Source organism: Phacochoerus africanus, chromosome 8, assembly GCF_016906955.1.
Source record: "Phacochoerus africanus isolate WHEZ1 chromosome 8, ROS_Pafr_v1, whole genome shotgun sequence".
Classification (NCBI taxonomy): Eukaryota; Metazoa; Chordata; class Mammalia; order Artiodactyla; family Suidae; genus Phacochoerus; species Phacochoerus africanus.
Window position 1 is genome coordinate 96658499 of NC_062551.1, and position 21436 is coordinate 96679934.

The window sequence follows — 21436 nt, forward strand, 5'->3', positions numbered from 1 at the left end:
AGCCAGTGGTAAACAGCATTCTTCAGTCACCAAAAAATACTTAAAATTATTTAATACAAGGCAATCATAGGATATTTTAGCTCAGAATAACCTGAGCGATGGTACAAAACCTGGCCAGATACCTCCTAGTATTCTAAATACGATACGGATAATTCCTGATGTGGGCTTGCCCTCCGTATTTACTGTATGGTGCAAATATACCACCTTGGTTAAATTGTCCTCTCGCTACTGGTGTGCCGTAAATCCACTCTATGGGCCTTCTCTCTTATGTTATCGGGTTCTTTCTGGGGCCCACGAAATCAGAGTGCTCTGATCTGCTCTGAATGTTGCTTTGTGTCTCTTCTGTTCGTACTCCTTTCCCTGGCTACTACACAGCCAGTGCTCACCAAGGCCTGAACCCCCCACATACACTCAGAAACTAGAGCAGGAGTGGTATTTCTTGATCAGTTTGTGTGCATCTGAAACATAATTAATGATCTCTTTTATAAATCTTTTTAAAATAAAGGAAAGAGGTCAGTAGGAAGTCATTTTAGGAAGGCTGGTCATCATGCTAGGGCGGAAAGAGCATGTGGTCAGATGAGCCCGGGTTTGCAGGTGGGCTCTAGGGCCATGTGTGTCTGAGCGAGTTAATCGGCCTCCCTGAGCCTCTGTTTTCTCAACTGTGATCGAAGACAGCCTAAGAAGGTTGTAAGGACTTACTCCAAAACATTACTTTCAAAAACAGTAATAGTAACTGATCACATACAGCTTACGTTTCAGTTGATCACCTGTTGTGGCCACCTATCAGGAATGTGATTATAACTGTAGCAAAATGGACTCCTTCAGATTAATTGAGCACATGTGACTAAAACCACTGTGAAATCCAGTCATTTCCCTACTGCTTGAAAATTGTCTTTTATCAATCAGTGTTGTAATCAATAAAATGTAATTTTATAACACTGTACTATATGAATGGATTTCACTAAAAGTTGTTTCAGGACAGCTACTCAAGTCTCTAGCCCTTACGTTGTTTTTCAAGGCCTCAGCCAGAAAACTGAAACCTACCCCACCGCGGCCTCGGAGCCTCCATGAAAGGATACTGGAAGAAATCAAGGCAGAGAGAAAGCTACGGCCCGTCTCACCAGAGGAGACCAGACGCAGCCGGTTAGGTGAGTCTGCTGCCTCCTGAGGCCTGACCGAGCCTGGGGTCGTCGGCTTGAAGGCAGCCAGTGAGGGACCTCTGTGACTGTGCAGAGCGTGCTCTGCTTGTCTGTCTCTCTCCTCCCTGTCTGTCCCTCTCCCTCATGCACACACCCTCATATGTGAAGTGTGTACTTTGCCCGTGGTACTGAGTGCAGGACAGCACCATGGCATAGTGGGAGGAGCTCTAGGTTGTGGCTCCAAGACAGTCTTTTTAGCTCTCTGGGCACCTATGTCTTCATCAGCAGAAGGGGTGCAAATTCCTCTGCACCTTCGTTATGGCTTTCTTGTAAGGATTAACAGGATTGTGGTCCGAATACTTTATAAGTTGTAATACATATATATGGCTAAGTTATGATGTTTTATAAATATAAATGATAGACGTATAGTTTTACTGCAGGGTTCTACTGTCTTTTTTTTTTTTTGTCTTTTTGCTATTTTTTGGGCCGCTCCCGCGGCATATGGAGTTTCACAGGCTAGGGGTCTAATAGGAGCTGTAGCCCCTGGCCTACACCAGAGCCACAGCAACGCAGGATCCGAGCCACGTCTGTGACCTACACCACAGCTCATGGCAACGCCGGATCGTTAACCCACTGAGCAAGGGCAGGGACCGAACCCACAACCTCATGGTTCCTAGTCGGATTTGTTAACCACTGCGCCACGACGGGAACTCCTCTACTGTCTTAATTATGGTTTTAAAGTACAATATTATGATGAAAGGATCAATTATTGCTATCACTTAAATTATTTCTGTGTCCTTAAGTTTATTATATATTAATATAATATATATTTTCATAAGAACATGTTGACTTTTACTTATAGCAAGACCATATTATAAAATATAAAAACATTTTTGTTTACACAGCTCTCTTCCAATTTGTAGGGTTAAAGATGCCCAAAGAATTCAGGGAAATTTCCTTTAGGAAAATAGAGCACAGTGGTACCTGAGCCAGGTTTTTGTTTTTGTTTTTGCTTTTTAGTGCCACACCCACAGCATGGGGAAGTTCCCAGGCTAGGGGTTGAATTGGAGCTGTAGCTGTTGGCCTACACCATAGCTCACAGCAGAACCAGATCCTTAACCCACTGAGCAAGGCCAGAGATCGAACCCACATCCTCATGGATACTAGTCGGATTCGTTTCCACTGAGCCATGATGGGAACTCCCTGAGCCAGTTTTCTGACTGCCTCTCCTGGTTTTCTCTTCTGATCTCTTTTTCTACCTTTTCAGATTCCTCTTGGTCCTCCAAGTGTCTATCCTGGGCTCCCTTCTCCCTAAGCAACCACACCCTCTCCCATGGTTTTGTGTCTGGCTTCTTTAGCTCCCGACCTATAGCACAGTTTCCCTGAAAGTTCAGACCCAGAGATCTCTGTGCTTCGCAGGCTCTCACTCCACACAGGGCAGGTCCTCACCTCATCACGCAGGGCAAGCCAGCAGCCACAGGCTTTCCCCTCAGACCATCTTCTCCTGGTTCCCTGTCTCAGTGCCTAGGCAGAGACCTCAGCATCACCTCTGACTCTGACCTGACAGCCAGTCCTGCTGAGTTTCCTCTGCGCTTTCTGGTCTCCCCTATTCTAGCCCCTCAGCCTCTGCCCTAACCAGGCTCTCCTCTCCTCTCACCAGCTTAGTGGAGTTAGCTCTGGTGGCTCTCTCTGCCTCCCGTGACTCTCAGTCACATTTTTTTTTCCTTCTCAGTCACACTTTGATGCTCTTCCTTTTGACTCTCGACCCTTCTGTCACACACCTCCATGACAGCAGGGTCCATGTCGCTCTGGCTCATTGTTGTGTACTTGGTCTCCACTGTGGGGAGCAAAAACAAAAGGTACTCCCATAGGCGTTGAAATAATAGAGCGTACCTCTCACTTACGAAGCTGCACCTTTAGGACAGCAAGTGCTTTCCAGTTAAAATGATGTGTAAAGCATGCTGAGTGGCAGGTCCACGTGAGCATTTACATAATAATGAGCCACAACAGGTAAACCATGTGAGCCAAGAGTCCTTATCCTGAGAGTGATTCAGTGAGCCTGGGGAGGGTTTGAATCCCCTGAAATATATGCATATGTACATATTTCACAGAGTGTATGTTTGTGCCTTTTTCTGGAGAAAAGCTCTGTAGCTTTCCTCAGATTTCTAAAGGGTCCACAGCCTCAAAAGAGTAAGAAGCACTGTGAAAAAATAAAGAAATGGTTTATAGGATGGCAGCTTAAGTCTAGATTTTTTTAAACATTAAAGAGGAATTGAGCCAGAATAATAGGGGTAACTGAAAAGATTGCAGCAGAACTGTAGGGCAGCACAAGTACATTACCATGAGAAAAGGAAGCTTCACGATATTTACGGGAGTAAAGAGCAGGGACTGGAAACTTCAGTGGATGGTCCAGTAGAACAGAGGCAGGAGCAAGATAGGCGTAACGTGCCTGTGTAAAGTGGATGATGTTTGACATGTGGTTCCTTCATTTTCCCAAGTGTGTTGAATCTTTATTTTCTATTATGTGACTGTGTCAGCTGTTGGGGTAGATCGATGAGCAGATGTGGTCCCTGTCCATGAGTGCTTAGAAGAGTAGCTCAGAGTGGGAGCATATTTAGTGTGGCGAGTGCCCTCGAGCCTGGTGGTAGCAGTGCCAGCCAGCAGTGGTGTGCGGGTGGCTGGGGCCAGTTTGTGGAGACCAGCAGTCCTTGTGAATGACAAGGGGATGCTTCACATTGCTTGGAAAGGCCTTCATGAGCCCTGGTCCTGTACATATTCTTCTGTTTCACTTTAAACAAATTAGATGCTAACTAACAGGAAACCTACTTTAGGATTATCAAATATCAATCTTCTAGTATATCATATTATTTTATTTTAACCTTATGAATTGGGGCTTCACAACAATGACTTGAGCTGTTATAGAAAGTGACTCTTCTATGATAGTCTTACTTTTAAAATTGATCTTGAACCTTAGTTGGAAAGTAAACAATTTGGGCTCATTTTTTCTGCAGCTCTCCATTGGTTCTTACCATGCAGTTTCACTTTGGGGAGTTTGAATAAAGGAGGTAGAATTTTCCTGAAGAAAAGTTTCCATAAATAGTTTTATAATCTTCCCCCTCCATGTAATTGCAAGTAGAAACCCACTGTAGGAGCTGGAGAAATGTATATATGTTTAAAAAAGAAGCGTTGCCCATAATCCCAGCAGCAGAGTGTGGGCTATGCCTGGCTGTGCATCCCGAAGTGGAGATAAGAGCTCTGTGCACAGGGGCTGCCTTCGTTTAACATTGTATGTGGCATGAGCATCTTGTCGTGTCGTTAAATATGACCCAGAAGGTTATTATGGGAACATGCGTACAAATTATGGCTAGATTGTCTTTTATTTCTCTATTGTTTTACAGGCTAGTTCCATTTTTTCCTATTAAGTCTGAAATTACTGTTCTTATGCATCAGTCTTTGTTCATATCTAATCACTTTGATTTTCCCTAACTCCTTTCTTAACATCTCACACAGTGTATAGATTTGGGATTTTAAATATACGTTGTTCCTTTAAAACTGTCTTTCCCCTGATCATCTGAATTGCTCTTATGCTCAACCGTTGCCTCTGTGGCATATAGAGCTTGGACAAGATCTGAACCTCATCTTCCCAGAAATAATGGCATCCCTTTCTTATGTAGCACTAGTCTTACTTCAAAAGATATGTTCTTGTGTCAGAGAAGAGCATACTAGAGAAGAGTGATGAGTGTTTTGAGAACATGTCATATTTTATTTGCACCTAATTAGGGAGATCTAGAGTTGATAGTATTTGAATTTAGCAATGCAGAGTTTTTTGAATGGTGAGTGGAGATGTATTCTCATATTCTCATCAACATAAAATCTCTAAGAACTTTCCTGTGAGACAACTAAAACACAGTAAAGTGCTTATTTAATCTAAGCACAATCTGTAAGTATGACTGTTAACAAATAGTTGCTTTATTTGCCCCATTTAAGATGCACCTCCTCCTTGTTGACATAAGTGCTTTTTAAAACATTTGCACATGGGAGTGCCTGCTCTGGTGCAGTGGGTTAAGAATCCAATTGCAGGAGTTCCTGTCGTGGCTCAGCAGAAACGAATCAGACTAGCATCCATGAGGACACAGGTTCAATCCCTGGCCTTACTCAGTGGCTTAAGCATTTGGCATTGCCGTGAGCTGTGGTGTGGGTCACAGATGAGGCTCGGTTCTTGCATTGCTATGCTGTGGTATAGGCCAGTGGCTACAGCTCCGATTTGACCCCTAGCCTAGGAACCTCCATATGCCACAGGTATGCCCTAAAAAGATAAAAAAAAAAAAAAAAAAAGAATCCAACTGCAGTGGCTTGGGTCACTGCAGAGGTATGGGTTCAATCCCCTGGCCCGGCACAGTGGGTTAGGGGTCCAGTGTGGCCGCAGCTGTGGCATAGGTCGCAACTATGTCTTGGATTCATTCCCTGGCCTGGAAACTTCCATAAGCTGTGAGTGCAGTCATAAAACAAAAACAAAATCTGCATATGATTCTGACATCTTGCGAAGTTTTCTTTGGGATATAACTCCATGCTTTTCTTTCACACCTTTTTTTTTTAATGCTGTATTTAAGATTTGGGGCTGTATATGTAAGTTGACCCTTTAAAAACATCTGCAAAACAACATATTGAGAGTTACTTACACTCTGTATATTAAGTTTGGATGTTAGAGCTCTCTGGGTGGTCCACCTCAACAGCAGGAACTGAGGGCACATTGTGCCTGATGAGCCTCACTGTCCTCACTGTGGCCCTGAGGGCCTCTCTTCAGACCATAAAGGCATCTGTCCTTCCTGACCCTCAGCCATAGAATAGATGGACTGGTGAGAATTTGGGGTTGCAGTGAAAAGAGGTAATTCTCACTCATGAATACCCAAACCCATCAAATCTTTGTAATAACCTTTTAAAATCAGCTTCATTGAGATGTAATTTACCTAACCATAAAATACACCAATTTAAAATATGCAATTAAATGTTTTTTAGTATATGTAATAAAATTTTTGAAACAAATGATTTCAACGGGAAAGAGCTTATTTTTAAGAGGTTATATTTATTTAACTTTTACTATGTGCCAAGAACTATTCTGAACACCTTTTTCTGGTATGGAATCATTTAATTTTCATAATAATTTCATGAAGTAGGTGCCAGTGTTCCCATTTAACAGATGAAAACCGAAGCACAGAGAGGTTAAGTAACTTGCCCAGTATCACACTGCTAGAAAGTGGCGGGGCTGAGGTTCAAACTCAGGCTCTCTGACTCCTGAGGCCTCTTTTCAACAGCCAGTTAATTGCCAACCCTAGGTAACTGTTGGCACCTTGGGATGCTGGTGGTGTCTAAATGAGATTTTTATCCTTTTTTTTTTTTAGGGCTGCACCCACAGCATATGGAAGTTCCCAGGCTAGGGGTCCAATCAGAGCTGCAGCTGCTGGCCTACACTATAGCCACAGCAACTCGGGATCCAAGCCACATCTGCGACCTATACCACAGCTCGCGACAACACAGGATCCTTAGCCCACTGAGCGAAGCCAGGGATCAAACCCGCATTCTCGTGGATACTAGTTGGGTTTTTAACCTGCTGAGCCACAACAGGAACTCCTGAATAAGATTTTTTATAAAATGTTTCACCAATATGCAGAGAGCCAAATTTTCATCCTGAAATAAATTATTTAAGAACAATACATTTATTCTTAAATTTTAAAGATTTTGTATGCCCTAAAGTCATGTTTTTAAAATATGGCTATATTTTGTTTTGATATCTTTTATAGTTAAGTAAAAAGTCCAATGCTATGATTCTAAAATGTTTGCACATTTATCATGCTTTCTTTTTCAACATGTTCTTTAAAAAGTTGTTATTTTTTCTTCATTACTCCATTTCAGGTCTTAGTGATATAATTAAAACTAAGACTCCTGGTTTTATTGTATTTCAGATTGTTATTCACTACCTTCTGCCTTTAAAGTCTGAAATGTGCCACTGCAGATCTGGAACCCTCTTCCCTTTTTCATCCTCTCTGTATATTCCTAACAGCTGAATTGTTTTCTTTTTATTGTTTGTTTTCTTTTTTCAGCAATGCGGCCACTTAGCATGTCTTACAGTTTTGACTTGTCAGGTAAAAAAAAAAAAAAAAAAAAAAGCACTTTCACACCTGACGTGGGTTTTGTGGTCTCTGTGAAATACATTTCATTCATCTGCTTGTTCAAACCTGTCAAAAAAGAAAATTGAAAGGCTTCTTCTCAGCTGTGGTCAGTCAAATAAACCATTCTATTTCTTTGAAAATAATATACTTAAAAAAAATTAAAACTACAGTAAACCTTTGCCTCCCAAGGGCCTGTGGAAGAGCCACTGTTGCAAGTGATGGAGCAGGGGCCCAGGCTGTGGTTGCCTCTCTCGGCACATCTCCTAAAGCAGCAGTGGCAGCGCTCTGCCTGCAGAGCATGGGAAACAGTGTCATGAAGCAAAGTGTGACACTTCTTACCCTCTAAAGCACTTGCTCCGTTATCTAGTAGCTGTACTCACAACTGTCAGCCTTGGAGGAGGCCTGCTCCTCTCCTGGTCGGCAGGACCTTTCTTTGTGCCTGGTGCTCCTGTGTGGGAGCCTCATCTCAAGGGTGTGTGTGTTTTGGGGGTAGGGGGGATTCTATGTGCTGGTTAAGAGTCTGAGAACACATGAGCATTGCCATGACTTTGGTTGTAAAATATAATTATGTGCCTTGGGCTTGTAGTACAAGTTTAGACCCTTCTGTTAAATAGGCAGGGATTAATAGAGAAACCGGTAACTATTAATGACTAAATTTGATCTGTAAAATCAGCTCCCCCCTTTTTTTAAAAGTAACATAACATAATTGTTATGATCACCCCCTTTTTAAATTGAGTTTTTAAACTATATATGAGTGAATTTTCAAAGCCAACTTAGTCCCAACAAAATGACAAGTTAAAATTTTTAGTTTTGGAAACTGCTGTTTTGAATGTAAGATGAGATAAGATATTGGCACTAGTATTTCCTTTTAGAATTTCTTTTTCCGTGCCATGGAATTGTTGGCACACTTTATATACCAATTCATATTTAAAGAGCCAGAGAATCCTAGTATTGTGTTCTATCTGTGAATATTTACTGAGTATCTTCCAACTGCTAAACTGGTTCCCAATTGCTTTGTAAATTTCTGTTTATATTTGTAGTTCTCTCAGGCGTGACTAATATTTGCACTTTCAAGAAACCCAGATAAATACTTTACATCCTTCACTTACTACTTTTGACTGATCACTGAAGAACTTTTTCTATTTTCTTTATCCATTTGGCAATTTTTATTTTATCAGCCATTTGCAGAGTGACTTTGGGAAAAAAAAAATTGGTCTGGAAAATAAACTCAGAAATGTTTTAGAACATATGTATTACTGCTGATCTCCAAAAGTTGCCAGTACGTATTACAGACACTGTAGCCCTTCTAAGTATCTGCCAAGGCTGTTCCTCTCAGGTGCACTGTCTGGGAGTGGCTGGCTGCCAAGCGCACTGACTTCAGGCTCCTGCGAGTTAGGCAGCAGCAGGGGGCCTAGGAGCATGCATGCCACGCACGTTCTAGTTACATCAGGTGTAGCTGTGTTGGATGGGTTCTTGTGTCAGGAAGAAAGCTCTTGATGCTTAGCTTTCTTAATATAAAAGTGAAAAAATTTTATTTGCTTTCATGTCTTATCATTTTCCATAATTTATTCTGTAACTTAGCATACTTCGAAGTTTCCACATCCTTCATTCTCAATTTGTTGTGCTTTCATGTTTTCTTTGTTTCATTTTGCCTAATCAATTTAAATGTCCCGAATTATAATTGGAAAAGATTCATCCATTCTTCTAAATGCAAAGATTGGGATGCATTTATTCTCTAAATTGGGAAGTTAGCAGGATGAGGAGTAAATATTTAAACATGTTGTGTAGATAATGCCTCTGAACTTAAGTGTAGAATAAGACAAACTGAAGTATGTTCTGCTGCTTAGGTATGTTTTAGAAATATTAATTCTTAGTGGAAAATCTTCATCCATTCAACATAAATTAAGGTAAGTGTAATTTTCTGATACAGATATTAAATGTACAATCTATTCCAATCATATTTCCTCCATCTAAATAAGGCAGCAGCTGGTGTATCTGACACACAATTTTTATACCATATGATAGTAGATGTTATTACATAAAGTATTTGTTAGCATGGTTATGCATTTTAGATTCTGAATCTGAGGTATGTGACTTCTAAAGCTATGTCTAGCATCTTTAATGTTTTGCTTACTTATATCACTAGAAATTCTGTCTTACATAAAAGTATAAAGTCTTACCCAAAGATTTGGTTTTTACTGGATATAGTGAAGTAATGAGAATGTAATCATTTGAGCAGAAAAGTATAAGTAATCAAACTACTTAAAAATATCTCTTAAAAATATGTTCAACTGGGGCTTTTATGGATATGCAACATGTGATAAAATCACACATGGTATTTAGTCTTACATATGGAGATGCTCCTGAAACCTGGCCGTGACGTATTTTTCTGTTAATCCCATTTATCCCAGAGCTCTGAACTTAGTACTAGTTGTTTATTTCAGAATGTCAGTTGGTGAGCTCAGATACCATGATCAAGGTCAGCACGGTGTTCAGGCGGTTAGAAAGCTGTTGGGTCATTTCTCCAATCCCTTCGCACTGAGAATGGAATTAGCTCATGGCAGCTGCTGTCACTTACCAGTGTTCCCTAAACTTCAGTGCACGAACTCCACCCTCATGATTTTACCAGACTTAAGTACTACTACCAGTACTATTTAGCTTTTGGGGTGGGGGTGGGGGGGCAATACCCGTGGCATATGGAAGTTTCTAGGCCAGGGATCGAATCCAAACCACAGCTGCAGCCTACACCACAGCTGTTGCATTGCTGGATCCTTAACCCACTTTGTTGGGCTAGGACTTGAATCTGCACCTCCCAGCAACCTGAGTCTCTACAGAGACAACACCAGATCCTTGACCCACTGAGCCACCAAGGAACTCCAGATTTAGCCTTTTCTAATCTACCATAAGTGATTTTTAAACATTTCTTAAACAAAAACATCCATAAAATCATGTATCTGATCTAGTAGTTATATTTTTTCTGAAATATTAAAATAAATATATAACCATTAAAACTGCTTTACTATTTCTCCATGCACTACTAGTGATTTTGCCCTTGGGGAAGCTCTGGCTTGGAGGTGCTCTCTGTCTCCAGGGTGGGGCCTGGGGGTGTGATAGCTGAGGGTGGGAAACTTTCTCTGAGGACAGACTCCTCCTACAGCCTGAGCCTCTGCAGGAAAGGTGCAGAATAAGATGCAGGGAGAATAAGATGCTTCCAAATACACTGAAGGACCATATTTAAACATTGCCTTTTTTCTTGAATAGGAATTAGCCCAATCATTTCCTCCTTTGCTTTCTGGAAAACATGTGGCAACCTACTGCTCACCACACCTCCTTATGAAAGGTTTATTTAAAGATTTTAACCTTTATAATTTGTGTAAAAACTCTCTGCTTTTGCCCTCTGTCTCCTTCAGCACACCCCTCCCCCAATTATATATTTGTTCTAGCTATTTAATATCTAGAAAGACAATAACAAAATTAACTCTTGTGTTGTCAAGTTTTCTAATAAACATGGTAAATGATCAATGGACAAACCTCTCTTCTTCCTTTTCTCCTCCTCTCTTGCTACCCACATCCTTTCCTCTGGTTCATAAGGCCAGTTCTAGTTCTAGTTCTGGCCTTCTTGGTCTCTGAAAATAAACAGCAATTGTGACTGTTAGGTTAGATATTATCATTTATAATAAATAACTTACACAACTCATTTAATGTCAAGGAAGGCCGCGCTAGGACAGACATTCTGAATGTTTCCTAGAAATTTGTCTCTTACATGTCAAGCATATAAATATTATATGTTGAGGGAATGACTATAGATAGAACATCCTTGTGTTTTATCGTAACTTGAGGTCCAGCGCTTTCCCTGATACAGGAGCATTCATTGTGTCTTTGCTCCTCAGAGCTTAGCATCCCTTTACCCCCAGCTGCAGGAGTTTTATAGTCTGCTTCACCATCAAAGGTCGGTTTATGTGCAGTGACTGCTTTTTCTCTCTTTTTTTTTTTGTCTTTTTGCTATTTCTTTGGGCCGCTCCCGCGGCATATGGAGGTTCCCAGGCTAGGGGTCGAATCAGAGCTGTAGCCACCGGCCTACGCCAGAGCCACAGCAATGCGGGATCCGAGCCGCGTCTGCAACCTACAACCTACAGCACAGCTCACGGCAACGCCGGATCGTTAACCCACTGAGCAAGGCCAGGGACCGAACCCGCAACCTCATGGTTCCTAGTCGGATTCATTAACCACTGCGCCACGATGGGAACTCCCTTTTTCTCATTTTTAAATACTCTAGGTAGCTGTTGAAATCATGAAGAAGGTTAGTTCCACTTGCATTGGAGAATCATAGACTCCAGTGCAAGAACAGGTGGCCTCTAGAGTCAGTGCTGACAAGGACTCCAGTGTCCGCTCTGCCACGCTGGCTGTGTGACAGGCTGAATCACTGAACCTTAGGCTCGGGTACAAGTGGAGATAAAAGTCGGTGTTAATAATTGCCAACATTTATTGTATACTGCTTTTATTACACACAGTGTTAAGTAAGTGTTTTATATGCAGTTGTTAACTTATTCAGTCCTCAAATCAAGCCCATGTCTGTTCTTAGCCCCATTTTACAGATGAAGAAATGAAAGGTTAGCTAACTTGCTCAGGGTCAGACAACTAGCAGCAAAGCTAGACTTTGAATCCACACCGTCTGCATCTTATGATACTGTGTATTCTCAACTCTGAACTCTGTACCCAGTGCCATGTACTCTTAATCTGCACTGTCTTCTGTGCTGCATACTCTATACTCTGTACTCTGTGCTCTGTGCTGTGTGCTTTGTGCTCAGTAGTCTGTTCTCTCTACTCCATGCTCTGTTCTCTCTTCTGCCACATCGCTCACTGCCTTATTCTCTAGATTTGAGCTTTGAATAATCTCAGTCATCTTATCAGAGGGAATATATCCCAATTCTTTGTTCATGTTTTTATGTATATAGATTTTTAGCTATTTTTATTTTTAAATCAAGACATTTTTTCTTTCTCTTTTTCTTTTCTTTCTTTCTTTCTTTTTTTTTTTTTTTTTTGCTTTTTAGGGCCATACTCATGGCATATGGGAATTCCCAGGCTAGGAGTCAAATCAGAAACTGCAGCTGCTGGCTTAACACCACATCTCACAGCAGCACCAGATCCTTAACCCACTGAGCGAGTTATTTATTTATTTATTATTTATTTATTTAGTTTTTGTCTTTCCTAGGGCTGCACCTGAGGCATATGGAGTTTCCCAGGCTAGGGGTTGAATGAGAGCTGTAGCCACCAGCCTACACCAGAGCCACAGCAACTCGGGATTTGAGCCACATTGGCAACCTACACCACAGCTCACAGCAACACCAGATCCTTGACCCACTGAGGGAGGCCAAGGATCAAACCCGCAACCTTATGGTTCCTAGTCGGATTCGTTAACCACTGAGCCATGACAGGAACTCCCTCCAAGCCATTTTCAAATGTTACAACCATATGCCTAATAAGGCTGTGTGCCTGCCATCACTTTGATCCATCAATCACCAGCTCTCTGGAGGCTATAGAATAAGGCTAGCTTTTCTGGGCCTTTGAAAATTGGAATCAGTACAATTTCTCCTAGCTCTAAATTTTAATCTGCAAATGTGAATATAAATTACTCACTTAAAGGTTTCCTTCATTGGAAGCTGAGAGTTAATATCTAGAGCACACGTTCTGTATGCACAGGTGTTGTAGTGTCCTGCCTGTGTGCTGTTTGCATGATGTAGAGCTGCCCCATCACTCTGGGTGGGACTCCAAGCAGGGACTTAGGAAAGTGCATTTAGTCCACTGATTACCTTCTTGGGCTCAAGGAAAGGTAAGCTTTTGCCTTTGTTTTACCAGATGTAAGTACCCCTGAATCTCCGAAGAGTGCGGTGGAGTCATCGATGGTGAATGGAGGGTTGCCGTCACAATCAAAAGAAAGTGGGCCCATTGCCCCACAGCAGGTGCCTGTGCAGCGGAGGAAGCTTCTCAAAGCGCCGACTCTGGCCGAGCTGGGCAGCTCTGACTCCGAGGTGAGGCCTGCAGAGGTGAACCTCCCTTGTGCTTCAGTTCTCGCTTCACCTCTTCCCAGTTTTCAGTCAGTAAAGTTAGGATTAAAATTCATTTCTTTAGCAGAAAATGAAACCATGAATGACTTTGTTATTTAATAAAGGCCAATATAGTAGCTGTAGTTTATAGAATGAGTTGTACAATATGTATGTCGTCTTAGATTATAGTGAGGTCAAAACATGTCAACACTTTTCAAACCTGTATATCTTAAATATTTTTTCCTCTGTTTGGGGGAAGAAAAAGAGAAACATTTCATAGATTCTTCCCTGTCTTTAGACACACACACTGACTCATATACTCATACTGAAGCTCATTCTCTCTGTAATGGTAATACCAACAGACAAGTCTCCAAAAAAGCTGTGCTAGTGCCCCACAGACACTTCCTGCTCCTGATGTGGCTGCTTCCCAAGAGTCTGCAGGCCTGTGTCTGCAGCATCAGTCTTGTCTATCTCCACTGCCCTATCCTCAAAATCAGCTCACGTAAAATGAAATGATTAACCCCTGTCCCTCTCATCTCCTGTTTGCTGTCTTAGGTGCTAGCTCCATTCTCTCCTCATTCATCCAGGTTAGAATATAAAGGATTATTTTTTAATGACACACTCATCAGTCTCTGCAAATCCAGCAACATCAGTATTAGCAGTTATGCAACTAAATGTTTAAGTATTGAGAATGGTAGGCACCCTATTGCTGCAGGTCTTCAGCACATCTCTCTCATCAGTCCAGTCTTAGCTTTCCTTATCCTCGCTTCCCCTACTCATCTTACAAACACCACCAGACTCTTTGTCACTCCTGCTTGAAACCTTTTTAAGGCTCCTCACCACTTACAGGATTGAGTTTTCATCTCCTCAGAAGATGCGCGATCTGGTGCCCACCACTCCCTCTCTCAGTTTACCCGCCAGCCCCACTCAGCCCCTTGCTCTTGGCTCCTCTAATCTGTGCTCCGAGTACAGGCTGCCCCACCCCAGTCCTCTTTCCTAACCCTTCTGCGATGCCTTAGTAACCTTCTGAGCCTTCTGTTTGGTTGGAGTCCTTGACCCTTTGGTTGGAGTCCTTGACCCGGTTGTCTCTCTCTCCCCAGAGTTAAGGCTCCCAGAGAGGGGGACTGTGCCAGGCCCACTTCGTGTCCCAGCTCCTAACGCCCAACCCACACCCAGGTATTTAAAGACATTCAGGCTAACCTGTGAGAACAGTTTAAATTGAAAGAGGATCTGGTAGCCAGCCACCAACATGTGATGGTTGAAATGTAAATCATATTAAATAGATGGGAAACTTAGTTCACTCACAGTTCCCACATGTGGCTAGTGGTGACCACGCTAGACGGTGCAGACTCAGGGCCACCCTCACAAAGTCTGTGGGATAGCGCTGTGCCTGTGCAGGGGGCGTGCCCTCCTCCCAGCCCATGACCCACTGTGGGCTCCTCTCCTGGTCCTTCCTTCACCCGAGCAAGACGCCATTGTCTTAGTTTTCCTTTTCCTCAAAGTGCCGTGTTGATGCTCCACGTCCGGATCCCCTGAGGCTGCTCAGGGTTCTCTTGATGAGAGCTCATGTGTCCTGCACCTGCCTGGTGGAGATGAGATGGGAGGCACAGCATGAGGTGCTGAGATGCCAGCTTACTTGGGGCTTTGCCTCTGGCTGCTGGCTCAGGCCTGGGGGTGTCATCTGCTTCCTGGGACCAAGGGCTGGTCTTGGGCAGGGACCAGAACCAGCATGCCCTCCTCTGCAAGTTCTGGTGGAGGCTTTAAAGGACTAAGGAAGGCTAGTCAGGGACACTCACCGTGGGAAGGCCTTTTGTCCCTTTCTTTTCACACTTCTGGTTGGAGAATTTTATTTATTTTAATATAGCTGATTTACAGTGTTCTGTCAGTTTCTGCTATACAGCAAAGTTACCCAGTCCTACATACATATGTACACTCTTTTTCTGATTGGGAAATTTTAAAATTCTAAATATGTTCACACTTTAACATTTAGAAGACAAAGATAAGCAGAAGATTTTATTTTTTTAAACAACTGTATTTCAAACTTGAGCTTTGTAATAAAGTTTTGGTAGAATTTCTGTTGATGAAACAGTTTTAATTGTGATAGATTAGTTGTGTTCATCCTAAAAACCTTTTTATTTTTTAAAGCTACTTTAAGATTATTTGCCAGCTTACTAAGGCTAACTCAGAAGAATGTCTATTGTAAAGCCTAATAATGAACCAACATTTCTATAGACCTGAATGAAGCACCTTGAAACTCAAGCCAAGTTTCCTTACAGTGATTTACTGATTTGTCTTGTCCACACGGAACATGCAGTAGGTTCTGGCTCTGCCATGTGGACGGGGCACAAGACAGGTCCCTTATCTTGCCAGCCATCCCTTAGTCCTGCATCCATCGTTTCCTCCAACTCCAGAATGTGGCAGTTCTGCCCAGAATTATGAACATGGAATAGAGGCTGAAGAATCCTATCTTTTCTAAATTGATGGATAGGTGTTCTTTTCCCACTTCAGTGAATTCCTGGTATCAGAGAATTCCTAAACCGAGATTGATTATTTCAAGTCATATTTGCTCACCTGTAAAATGGCCACAGAGGAGTTCCCATGTGGCTCAGCAGGTTAAGGATTTGGCATTGTCTCTGTAAGGATACAGGTTTGATCCCTGGCCTGGCTTAGTGGGTTAAGGATCTGGTTTTGTCCCAGCTGCAGCTTGGATTCAATCCCTGGCCCAGGAACTTCCATATGCCATGGGTGTAGCTGAAAAAGGGGTGGAGGGTGGGAGAAGCAGCTCAGAAAAGACTGGTCTTATTCTTCTCTTCCAGCCCCTTAATTTTATCACCCACTCCCATTTTTTCTTCCTTCCCTCCCATTTCTTGAGTGGCTTCCAACTTTTTTTAAGCACCAAAATTTCTTAACATCAAAGCTATAGAAGTACAAGGCAGGTGAGCTAGAAATGGAGGTGGGGACAGAGCCCTGCCACTCTCACCCCCACCCCCTACACCTTCCCTAAGCCTCCTGGAGCAGCAGAGAATTCCTGTTTCATTCTAAGGCAACTGTAGTATCTGCTGACACTGGCCTTCTAACCAGTGGGTCTGCCGGCAGCTCCTGCTCCATGCAGGGACTCTCTGCACCATCTTGGCCCTTTCCGTGGTTAGAGGAGTGACTAGAGCCCACTGGAGGGATAGAGCAGTGACAGCAGCGCTTCCAGCTGCAGCTGGAGCACTGCTTTACTCCCCACAGAGCAAGTGCTGTGGCACATGTTGAAGTGATCCTGGTTTGGGGGGTTTTTGTTTGTTTGGGGTTTTTGTTTGTTTGGGTTTTTTGTTTGTTTGTTTGTTTGTTTGGCTTTTCTAGGGCCATGCCCTCGGCATATGGTGGTTCCCAGACTAGGGGTTGAATCAGAGCTTTAGCCGCTGGCTTACGCCACAACCATAGCTATGCACGCAAGATCTGAGCTGAGTCTGCTACCTGCACCACAGCTCTTGGCAACACCAGATCCTTAACTCACTGAGCGAGGCCAGGAGTCGAACATGTGTCCTCATGGATACTAGTTAGATTCGTTTCTGCTGAGCCACGACAAACTCCTACATGTCCTATTAACCTAGCAGCCTCAGCCCATCAGAGATTTTTTTTCTCACATTTAAAAAGTATCTTCCAGCCATCAAAATACTGACTGTATGGTAAACTCTTTCAAACATGACCTCACTGAATTTCCTCTTGCACAGAGACCTCACATTAAGATTTGACTCCCACTGTCCCAGGCTCTCACCTTGATCACCTGTGCAGACATGTTTCATTCTGTTCCATTGTGCACCAGAAAGCTCCTGTTGCCCTTGCTGTCTTTGAGTTGACTTAAACCCGGTCTGGATTATCACAGAGAACAAGTTCCTGTTTATCTTTTATTTACTTATTTATTTTAGCTATGCCTGTGGTGTATGGAAGTTCCCAGGCCAGGGCTCTCACCCACGCTACAGCAGTGACCCAAGCCACTGCTTTGACACTGCTGGATACTTAACCCACTGAGCCAATAGGGAACTCCGAGAGATTTCTGTTTAAATAATCCCTACAGAGTAGTGAGTTTCCCTGTAATCATCAATATATTATTATAGGTCAGATATTCTTATGAAATTGAATATTAATGTATTATTTACATTATCAACATAAACTCAGCTGCTTTATACAGAAAGAAAAGTTCCTTAATCATTTTCAGAGCTGTGAGATAATGACTAGCTTTTAGTTTTCTTAATGCCGTTAAGTTGATTGTCCCATCAGGGAAATACATTTTCTTTCTTTCTGTCAAATAAGAACTCCAATCGCAAAACCAGTGAAGTGATTGATTTTTTTTCCTCTTAGACTTACCCAGCAGTGCTGTGCATTTATATAGTAATAATAGTTCCATAATAAGTAGTAACTACAAGCTTGAATTGATGTCTTAAAAGTTTCTAGTTGTGAAGCTGAGCTACACCTTACACCTGCTCTAGGCCTTAGGAATAGGTTACCTCATCTGCTGTTTTGCCAGAACTGGAAGTAACCCATGTTTTTACTTAACAAAATATCATGAGCATTTCCCTATCTGATTAATCCTTTTCCAGCATGATGCCTAATATCTGTGCTGTATTCCAGCATCATAATAATTGACCATATTTCATCTAACCTGTCTTCTGTTTTTAAACATTTAGGCTATTTCCAGTTTTCTGTTGTTTCAAATAAGACTATTATTGTGAACATCCTTATAGTATATTTTTTGCTTTGAATTATTTTTACCAATATTTCTAGAAGAATGTTTGCCAGGTGAAAGAATGTGCATTTTTATAGCTTTTGATACATATTGCCAGATTTCTTAAAGAAAGCTCTAATATGTACTTTTTATTGAATTAATGCTAACTATACTTATTCATCTTTGCAAAGACCCTAGAAGTAGCAAAGATCTTTCTATAAAGGGTAAAGAAACAGGCACACGGAAAGGTTTTGTCTCTGAACTTAGAGTGTTAAAGAGTCAATAAATTACAGAGTAGGATTTGAAACCCAAGTCTAACTCCAAAGTCTGCGTATGGCATAAACATTCTAATATTCCAACTGGCAGCATGTGGGAATGCCTGAATTTAAATAATTTACTCTAGAAGGGGCCTTAGAAATTTTGTGCTATATCATTACTTTTCACTGAGAAAACAGAGCCCCTAGAGAGACCAAGTTTAAAAGGTCATACAGGAGTTCCCGTCGTGGCGCAGTGGTTAACAAATCCGACTAGGAACCATGAGGTTTCGGGTTCGGTCCCTGGCCTTGCTCAGTGGGTTAACGATCTGGCGTTGCCGTGAGCTGTGGTTTAGGTTGCAGACGTGGCTCGGATCCCGCGTTGCTGTGGCTCTGGCGTAGGCCGGTGGCTACAGCTCCGATTCAACCCCTAGCCTGGGAACCTCCATATGCCGCGGGAGCGGCCCAAAGAAATAGCAGCAACAACAACAACAAAAGACAAAAGACAAAAAAAAAAAAAAAAAAGGTCATACAACTTTTCAGTAGCAGAACCCTGCTGCACTAGACCTTCCAACATCACCATCACTCTTCTTATTTTTTCTCTTCCTAAAACTTCTTTTTTTTTTTTTTTGGTCTTTTTAGGGCCACACCCTCAGCATATGGAAGTTCTCAGGCTAAGGGTGGAATTGGAGCTGCAGCTGCTGGCCTATGCCGCAACAATAGCCACACCAGATTCTTAACACACTGAGTGAGGCCAGGGATCAAACCCATGTCCTCATGGCTATCAGTTGGATTCAACCCGCTGAGTCACAGCGGGAACTCCCCCAAAACTCAACTTCAGGTTTTTTTTGCTTATCTTTAATAATCTCTGCTAGTCTATCCCAGGTAACATTTTAAAAATCAAGATAAGCTTTCACTGGAGTCATATCAAAGCTTTCAGTTGGAAAGCTAAGCAAAGGAGCAGTATCTGAGCCTTCGCTGGGCTTCTTTTCAGGAGCAGGGAGGTTTTCCTTCCTTTGACCGGGCTGGTCTCTGAGACGATTCTGGCAGCTTTCAGTGACAGTGCTACCCTAGAAGCAAAGCTGTAGGACCTCTACAGTGACCTCGTTTCAGCCGGGGCCTGGTTAAGAGTCACTTGTCAGGACGTAGAACTAGAAAAGGCCTAACTTAGTGTCAGAGAGGAGTGACTGGGATCAGACAACACAAACAAGCAAATTTCAGAAGCCAGACCATAGGAAAGACTTATGTACCAACATTTGTTATTTGTATTCTTTGACAGGTGTGAGGTGATAACTCATTGTGGTTTTAATTTGCATTTCCCTCATGATTAGCAGTGTTGAGCACATTTTCATGTGCCTGTTGGCCATCTGCATTTCCTGTTTGAAAAAATGTCTGTTCAGTTCTTTTGCCCATTTTTTAATTGGGTTGTTTGTGTTTTTGATGTTGAGTTGTATGAGCTGTGTATAAATGTTGGATCTTAACCCCTTATCAGTCAGGTCATTTGCAAGTATCTTCTCCCATTCAGTAGGTTGTCTTTCCGTTTTGTCATTGGTTTCCTTTGCTGTGCAAAAGAATGTTTAAGTTTAATTAGGTCCCATTTGTTTATTTTTGCTTTTGTTTACTTTGAGGATGTGGATCCAAAAAAATATTGCCCCAGTTGGAGTTCCAGCCGTGGCACAGTGGAAACGTATCCAACTGGGAACTATGAGGTTGTAGGTTCGATCCCTGGCCTCATCCATTGGGGTTAAGGATCCGTCATTGATGTGAGCTATGGTGTGGGTCATAAATGTGGCTTGGATCTGGCATTGCTGTGGCTGTGTGTAGGCCGGCAGCTGTAGCTCCAGTTAGACCCCTAGCCTGGGAACCTCCATATGCCGTAGTATGGCCCTAAAAAGCAAAAAAAAAAAAAAAAACACACACACACATATAATATATATAGTCACAGTTTATGTCAAAGAATATTCTGCTTATATTTTCCTCTGGAGGTTTGTGGTGTCCAGTCTTCCATTTAGGTCTTTAATCCATTTTGAGTTTGTTGTTTTATGGTAGGATTAGTTTTCTTTTTTTTTAACTTTTTATATAATGATTTTTTTTCATTATAGCTAGTTTACAGTGTTCTGTCAATTTTCTACTGTACAGCATGTTGACCCAGTTACACATACAAGTATACATTCTTTTTTCTCACATTATTTTCCATCATAAGTGACTAGACATAGTTTCCAGTGCTACACAGCAGGATCTCACTGCTTATCTATTCCAAAGGCAATAGTCTGCATCTTTTAATCTAATATACGGCGCAAATGAACCTTTCCACAGAAAGGAAAGTCATGGACTTGGAAGATTAGTTTTCAAATAGTTTGAAAGTGGGTGCAGCTGCCTGAGGTGGGCGTACAGGGACAGAGGACCATTCACAGCTTCTGGTAGCAAATTCCGAGTGACCTGAAGCCACACACCTGTCCCCACAATGATCTGTCTCCACACTGACCTGCATCTTCCCTGCCCGGCCGGGACAGACTCTTGGCTGTCCTCAGTGGGAGCATTTCTGACCAGGAAGGGTGAGTCCAGTGGAAGCATGGATGTCTCAGACTTGTGTAAAATTAGGCTGTGGAAATGAGTCTAGGGAAGGTGGGCTGAAATACACGAGCTTGGGGGTGGCTTCTGCTGTTTGAATCAGGGTAGGCCCGCCTCGTAATTAATGGGAAGTCCTGTGTGTGACTCCTTTTCTGCTTTCCTCTGAGATTTCTCTTGGCTTGATGTCCTTTTGATCTTCCTAAGCAGAAGGAGGTCATGCTAGTTTCTACAAGCTTTTCTGGAGACTTATGTTGTCTACGGTGTGTCTGTTTGAGGCTTGGCTTTCGGTGCTTGGTTTGTTCATGGTGAGCCCAAGAGCTCGGAGCTCGCTGTCCAGACCTTCCGTGTTTGAACTGTATGGTGGACATGGCCTTTCTTTGCCTCCCTTTCCTTGACCAGATCCTTTGTAGTGCAGCTTGTTTGAAACTCATGCTTTCAGCAGTGGGTTTTAGGAGAAGCCAGCTTTGATGAATGGCTAATTCCTAAAGTCACTTTGTTAAATAGGTCAGAGAATTTTCACTATTTGTCTCACATAGTCATAATTTAATAT

At 42.4% G+C, this 21436-nt stretch overlaps 1 protein-coding gene across 4 annotated transcripts in view; it reads left to right on the forward strand.

Moving 5' to 3' along the window:
* The window catches only part of SPIRE1 (spire type actin nucleation factor 1), a 180378-nt gene that overhangs the window by 138892 nt on the left and 20050 nt on the right, over nt 1–21436 (forward strand). For all 4 annotated transcript variants that reach the window (XR_007136624.1, XM_047793645.1, XM_047793646.1 and 1 more), the window contains 2 exons: nt 1019–1148; nt 13163–13335. Coding sequence is in view for 3 of the 4 variants with exons in the window: in XM_047793645.1 (XP_047649601.1) it covers nt 1019–1148; nt 13163–13335 (303 nt within the window). In the remaining variant the exon portion in view is untranslated. The remainder of the gene's footprint in view (nt 1–1018; nt 1149–13162; nt 13336–21436) is intronic.